Genomic DNA, 7,555 nt, shown 5'->3' with positions numbered 1-7,555 from the left:
CTGTGCACTGTGTAAACAATGAGTGACGTATACGCGCGAGAGATCACTTCCGGTGCTTGCGTAAACTACGCCAGAGCGCGTACACACCTCTTGCATTGGATGCCGTGCACGCGCTCAAGGAAGTTGGACATAGTGCTGTATTAGAGGCAAAACATTATATAAATACTGTTCTTTTTTTCGCACAAACTAACTGTTTAACTCTAGGGGAGTTGGAAAATGAGCTTATTTTCAAAAATAGTGGAGTGTTCCTTTAAATGTGTGTAAGACGGAACGAAACTCACTGGTAGATAGTTGGGAGAGCTGTGATAATGAACCTCCCGCTCAAACCTGCAGCACAGAGAGAGAGACAAGTGTGAGAATCATAAAGACGGGCGATCAGGTGAGCAGAGGAACCAGATGTGTACAGATAGCAGCATACCTGGCTGCTCGGTGACGTCTACTTTGGCAATATTCACTCCCAAATCTTCTCCCCATTCTGCAAACTCATTCCACACGGTAAGCAGATAAACATCAAATTTTCATTTTTGGGTGAACTATCCCTTTAAGCTTTTAGTGTATTTCGTGTGCATTCTCACCAATCCAAGGACCAATCCTGAGATGAGTGTTGCTAAAGCAAATATCCCAAACGAGCCCCACACTGGGACACCCAGCTGCTCCGTTAAGTAATTATGGCAATGCTGAAACACAATGTTAAAAGATTATTTTAATTACTGCATGAAAACATCCATGAGCAGACTATAAAGGTATCAAGTCAGGTGTTTACTATTAAATGTATTTCTTTGCAGTGAGGCATACTGGCTTTAAATGCTTACAAAATGTTCATGCAACAAACACTTTTTTTTTTAACCAAATCCCATTTCAAAATGTTATTTATGCAGCCAGGTCACAAGCAGGATAATTTACAGTCAGGCAATCTTTATTGCAGGCTGATATGAGTCACCTCTACCTTAAGTCAGAGGTTTATTTTGCATTATTGACTGGCTGACTATATTATCTCTGTGTCTGCTATTGGTTCCTTCACCATTAGCTTGAGGTATAAACTATTTGTGCCTGTAAGTTATAACTCTAAATTATTCAAAGAATTGCTAGGAAAATAGTGTATATAATTTCAAAAATTAATTCTCAAAACTGACAAGAAAGCAGCAGCTATATATTAATAGGCATACACACTCACCCTGATGAACATGGATAACTTGAAGAGGGCTGACATTGCGTTCATCCTAAAATAAAATAAAGTCAGTCACAGAAACTATATCAAATCAAATGTAAAGATAGCCTGTCAGTATTACATTAAAAGTGAGCTAACTTGTGAATCAGCATTAACCACATGCTGTGGATTCTCTAAACTCCCTTTTCTAGAGATATTGCCAGACTCGCCCAGGGCCATTGCATTATTATCCAATTTGAAACGAGCCCCAGCACACACCCACAGACACAGCATGTACTCACAGGAAGGATGAAGGGCCAAACCAGGAAGAGACCGGCTCTATGCTCTGCCATTTCTTTTCATCAATGAAGCTCAGGAAGTCATCTTTAGATCGAGCGCCCTGATATCGCCGAAACGCACCATCTTTACAGCTGCAACACACGCATACGAACAGCCATGTTTAACCATTTATAACTGCAGACATCTGAAAACAAGACAAATGCTGGCGTGTATCTATCTAAACAATCGTTCAAAAGATCATATCAATAACGACAGTAAAGACTTCAATAGTTCACAACTACTATTACTTTTTTTAATTTAATCAAATCTATCACCAATTACGAGATCACTGACTTCTAAAGAAAGGGTTAAAAGAACACTCCACTATTTTTGAAAAGAGGCTCATTTTCCAACTCCTCTAAGAGTTAAACAGTTGAGTTTTACCGTTTACGGAAACTCACTGGTAGATAGTTGGGAGAGCTGTGATGATGAACCTCCCGCTCAAACCTGCAGCACATAGAGAGAGACAAGTGTGAGAATCATAAACACAGGCGATCAGGTGAGCAGAGAAACCAGATGTGGGCAGCACATGGAGTCAAACCTGGCTGCTCGGTGACGTCTACTTTGGCAATATTCACTCCCAAATCTTCTCCCCATTCTGCAAACTCATTCCACACGGGCTGGAGCTGCTGGCAGGCTGGACACCACGGAGCAAAGCTGCAGCAGACAGGCAAACCTTTTAATCCAATAACACAATCCCAGCCAGAGGAGACACAAAGACACCGAGGCTCATTTGTTTTCCATCGGATCTATTTAACTACAATCCTCTTGTTCGATTGCTTTAGCTGGAGGAAGTGTGCAGGGGAAACAACGGTTTATTTCAACTTAAACATTTTTTGAAGAGATTTCATTAAAGGGACAGTGAAAATCCTGACATCATTTACTCACAGTCATGTTGTTAAAGGGGTCATATGATGTTGCTAAAAAGAACATTAACCATTAGCTTGAGGTATAAACTATTTGTGCCTGTAAGTTATAACTCTAAATTATTCAAAGAATTGCTAGGAAAATAGTGTATATAATTTCAAAAATTAATTCTCAAAACTGACAAGAAAGCAGCAGCTATATATTAATAGGCATACACACTCACCCTGATGAACATGGATAACTTGAAGAGGGCTGACATTGCGTTCATCCTAAAATAAAATAAAGTCAGTCACAGAAACTATATCAAATCAAATGTAAAGATAGCCTGTCAGTATTACATTAAAAGTGAGCTAACTTGTGAATCAGCATTAACCACATGCTGTGGATTCTCTAAACTCCCTTTTCTAGAGATATTGCCAGACTCGCCCAGGGCCATTGCATTATTATCCAATTTGAAACGAGCCCCAGCACACACCCACAGACACAGCATGTACTCACAGGAAGGATGAAGGGCCAAACCAGGAAGAGACCGGCTCTATGCTCTGCCATTTCTTTTCATCAATGAAGCTCAGGAAGTCATCTTTAGATCGAGCGCCCTGATATCGCCGAAACGCACCATCTTTACAGCTGCAACACACGCATACGAACAGCCATGTTTAACCATTTATAACTGCAGACATCTGAAAACAAGACAAATGCTGGCGTGTATCTATCTAAACAATCGTTCAAAAGATCATATCAATAACGACAGTAAAGACTTCAATAGTTCACAACTACTATTACTTTTTTTAATTTAATCAAATCTATCACCAATTACGAGATCACTGACTTCTAAAGAAAGGGTTAAAAGAACACTCCACTATTTTTGAAAAGAGGCTCATTTTCCAACTCCTCTACACGACATGGTGGCGGCGGCAACAGCAATACTACAGCGAGAATAAAAGTTACGCCTTCCTTCTTTGCGTGAAAATGTTGGAAGAGTTGCATAACACCGCCCAAATAGTGACGTAGATATGTGGGGGCGTGTTAGAACGAGTCGTTTTAGGTAGGCGTGGCTGACTCTTAACTTTTATAAAGAATATCTCTTTGGGTTTGAGACTTTAGTCTTTGCAACTTTACAGATCTTCTTTATGCACCAAGAGCTTGTAACACTCCAAAGAGAAAGGAAAAATTGAAATCGCATCATATGACCCCTTTAAGAGATGTTAGGCTGAATGACAGTCACCAGAAGCAATGAAAGTGAATGGTGACTGAGGCTGTCATTCTTTCCAACATCTCCTTTTGTGTTCCAAGGAAGAAAGAAAATCATGAGGTATTGAATAAACATTTGGGGGAGGCACTGATGATATCATTGTCAATTTTGAGTGTACTATGCCTTTAACGTCAGACCACTGAACTTCCTCTATCCTGAGCCCAGCACAAGAACACTGCAATAAGAAATAATGTAATAATCTGAAGCTAGATATTTTAGATCATTTAAGATGTGTAACACTAATCACCACGCATAGATAAACATAAATAAACACAGACTTTTTTTTGCACAACTCAATGTAATAACTCACAACTCGATCATCCATTCTCCCGTCAGGATATCCTCCCAGTTTCCATCTGTGATTACTCTTAAATTGCCCGGTTTGGCCGATGCGGGCAGCTGCATCACACATGTTGCAATAATCGCAGAAAACACACACGCGCCGGCTGTCATCCCGACTCTGCGCGTGTAAGTGCACGCCATGTTTCAGCACCCACTGCTTCCCATCCGCTTCCGCCTCGACTCTGACGTGCCGCTTCATTGACGTCATGTCCTATAACGGTTGACAAAGTTTAAAAACTATTTCACCCATTGCCAGATAAATGATTATAACAACATATGATTAATTAATTTTATATTGTATATGTGGCCCATTGTATTTATATTACAGTCTATTAAATTAGTACAGTTTGTCTTGTTTTATCTGCTATTAGGTATTTGTTCTAGCTTAAGCACATGTACTGAATTCTATATTCTATGTATATAATTCAGTAAGTGTTTTTACATTTAAATGTATTTAATTTCTGTTTGAGTAATGTTTTAAAGTTCAAATGTTGTCAAGTTCTGATTTAACATTCAGAATTTGCAACGAAATAACATGTTTTTGATACATATTTACTGAAATACTTGGACAAAAAAAAACAGAACACGAGGTGGCGCTATGAGCTCTTTTAAAAGCACATAACCTACAATAATTTTACTGCACTGTTTGTGATTGAAACTTGAATTTATGAATCCATTAGGAGAATATACAAATCACGAAGAAGGTAGCTGGAAATTAAGTGTTTACAGTGAAAAGCTGTTTAAGAAGAGAAAATGTAGCCTACTTATAAAATATCTGTTATATATTTGCTTATATTTATCCTCTTAGCTGTCTACTCTGTTCATTTGTTCTTCCTAAAGCAACCTGGGCAAGCCAAGGTTTTTAACGATTATGCAAATAGATGTTGAGATTTTGTGTGTGTGCATGCGTGTACAGATCAATAAAAAAGAGAATGCTTTACAGTTTGCGAAAGAAACACAATTAGGCAGAAATGCACATACACATGCAAACACATGCACCTCAGAGGATTTTGTTATGACTCACTCTCTGCTGATATTAAATGAGTGCTAATAACAGCAGTGATGTGATAATTGCTGTGCCACAGTGAATATATTAAAGTGTAAATGTGTTGTGTTTGTGAGTTTGATGTAATTGTTTAAACTGATTTATTGAGAAAAGGGTTATGATTATGTAGGGGTGCGGAGTTAGGGAATTGTTTACTTAGAATCCACAGCTGAAAAAGCATTTTCTTGTTTATATCTTGAATTTCTGTGCTATTCAATCAAGACCTATTGTTTGATCCTGGAAATAAACAGATTTTGACATTGCTGAAAATAACACAAACATATGAACTCAATGGGGAAAAAATAAATAAAATATAATGGTTTGATCCAGTGCATTGACATTTTGTATGCTGTGTGAACGAAGTTAAATATAAAAAATTGCTTATTTTGCATGTATTTATTAAAAAAATGGGTATGTCTGGCCCTGTGGATGTTTCATAATTAAACTCTCCTACAACACACGTTTCATACTCTCAGGTGTGTGTAATTTATCTGAAATGTCATTTACACCACATTTCAGTTATGTACTATGTTTGACAACATTCTGTGGTGGACATAAAAGTGGTGAAAATGATATTGATTTTTTTATTTTTTTGCTAGCTAGGATTCATTGTTAGCATTTTATGCATCTCAAATTGCATATTTTCACACTTGAATCGTTTGACAAAATTACAGCTCATTGGAAATTATGTGCAATAAAAATGTTCCTTTTACACGTCATGCATGTCAAGTGTCCTCACACACCATGTCTCATATTTCATCTCAAGTATGCTCTTCACTGATAATTTTGTTTCCTTGGTAACCAAAGATAATAATCGTGGTAGAAATAAACTGGTTTAAAAACTGATATAAATCATTTTTACACCATATAATGAAATGGTTTGTCATTATTTCACTCTATGTTTAGATTATAATCATTTTTAAAATAGGCTATAATAATTATTATTTAATGATGAATTTTAAAAAGCATATCTGGGTCTGAGATTGATAAAATAATACATTAAAGAAAAGACAAGAAAGGCAAGGCAAGTTTATTTATATAGCACATTTCATACACAATGGTAATTCAAAGTGCTTTACATAAAAGAAAAGAAAATAATCATAAAAAATAATCACAACAATAAAACAAGGAATTTAAAAACTTTAAAAATTACAAATTGATTTACAATGAATTTAAAACAGTTAAGAATAGAAAATGATTATACATAGAATATAGTGCAATCAGTTCGGACATTGCACAGTGCTCATTCAATAAATGCACAGCTAAACAGATGAGTTTTGAGTCTGCATTTAAATGTGACTAATGTTTTAGCACATCTGATCTCTTCTGGAAGCTGATTCCAACTGCGGGCGGCATAATAACTACAAGAAAATAAAACAAAAGAAAAGAAAAGCTAACGTTCTGACTTGTTATAAACAAACATTCTTCCATTAAAAAATGTTTGCTCAAAGTTATCTGGTCTTTGATTATGTTCTCAAAACATTACAATAAAAAACAATAACGTTTCCATAACTTAACGGTAACGTTTGCAACAGCGTTGGGGAAAATTACTTTTAAAAGTAATGCATTACAATACTGCGTCATTCCCTTAAAAAAAGTAACTACTTTACTTAGTTACTTTTTATGGAAGGTAATGCATTGTGTTACTTTTGCGTTACTTTTTAAATCGGAGCTGGGCTTGCTTGTTTGTTTTCAATAGAAAAAAGTTCTATTTTTGGCAAATGTAAAAAGCCCTTTTATGCCAAAAGTGAAATGAATAAGCCTCAGGCTGAAGGAAATGTAAATTCACGTCTTTACAGTAGAGGGCGCAGCTCAAACAAACCTTTTTAGTTGTGCTGCCATTCTGGAATGGATTAGATCAGGGGTGTCAAACTCAATTCCTATAGGGCCGCAGCCCTGCAGGGTTTAGCTCCAACCCTAATTAAACACACCTGATCCAGCTAATCAGGTCCTTTAGACTTATTTTAAAACTACATGGTATGTGTCTTGGAGCAGGGTTGGAACTAAACTCTGCAGGGCTGCGGCCCTCCAGGAACTGAGTTTGACACCCCTGGATTAGATGAAGAATAGGATGCAGGATAAGTAAATTCAACTCTCTTCAGCAATAGGCTAGTAATAATAATAATAATAATAATAATAATAATAATAATAATAATAATAAAAGAAACAGAAATGTTATGTTTATCTAAAGTCATTTTTGCTTATATGGTTAAATTGGATCATCGAAGGTCAGCTGAAAAAACCTTCAGCACTACAGTAACCATCATGTTCACACAGTGCATGCAACGCCTCTGCACTTAGCCTACTCCCGATTTCTCTCAACACAGGGAGGAGAGCTGTCAGTCAATAAATGAGAAAACAAAGTAACTGGCGTTAATTATTTGAAAAAGTAACTCAGATATTTACTTCTAAATTAAAAAGTAATGCGTTACTTTACTAGTTACTTGAAAAAGTAATCTGTAGTAACTCGCGTTACCCCCAAAACTGGTTAGCAAAACGTTCTTAAAATATTTAGCTGGGCAGGAAAAAAACTCAAATGTGTAGAATTAATTTTGTATGTAAT

The 7,555-nt window shown here is 36.6% G+C and overlaps 1 protein-coding gene across 2 annotated transcripts in view; it reads right to left on the bottom strand.

Annotated features, from left to right (window-relative positions):
- LOC107683560 (thioredoxin-related transmembrane protein 1-like) overlaps window positions 1–4,139 on the bottom strand; it is a 6,160-nt gene extending 2,021 nt beyond the window's left edge. For both annotated transcript variants that reach the window (XR_001633734.1, XM_016479640.1), the window contains exons 1-6: window positions 3,916–4,139; window positions 2,028–2,143; window positions 1,888–1,933; window positions 1,450–1,578; window positions 1,175–1,220; window positions 576–677 (exon numbers count right to left, since the gene is read on the bottom strand). Coding sequence is in view for 1 of the 2 variants with exons in the window: in XM_016479640.1 (XP_016335126.1) it covers window positions 576–677; window positions 1,175–1,220; window positions 1,450–1,578; window positions 1,888–1,933; window positions 2,028–2,143; window positions 3,916–4,088 (612 nt within the window). In the remaining variant the exon portion in view is untranslated. The remainder of the gene's footprint in view (window positions 1–575; window positions 678–1,174; window positions 1,221–1,449; window positions 1,579–1,887; window positions 1,934–2,027; window positions 2,144–3,915) is intronic.
- Window positions 4,140–7,555: the final 3,416 nt, after the last annotated feature.

Source organism: Sinocyclocheilus anshuiensis, unplaced genomic scaffold (genome assembly GCF_001515605.1).
Source record: "Sinocyclocheilus anshuiensis isolate Anshui unplaced genomic scaffold, SAMN03320099.WGS_v1.1 scaffold413, whole genome shotgun sequence".
NCBI classification, from domain to species: domain Eukaryota; kingdom Metazoa; phylum Chordata; class Actinopteri; order Cypriniformes; family Cyprinidae; genus Sinocyclocheilus; species Sinocyclocheilus anshuiensis.
Note: the sequence above shows the minus strand (reverse complement) of the source record. Positions and strands in the feature narration are given on the sequence as shown.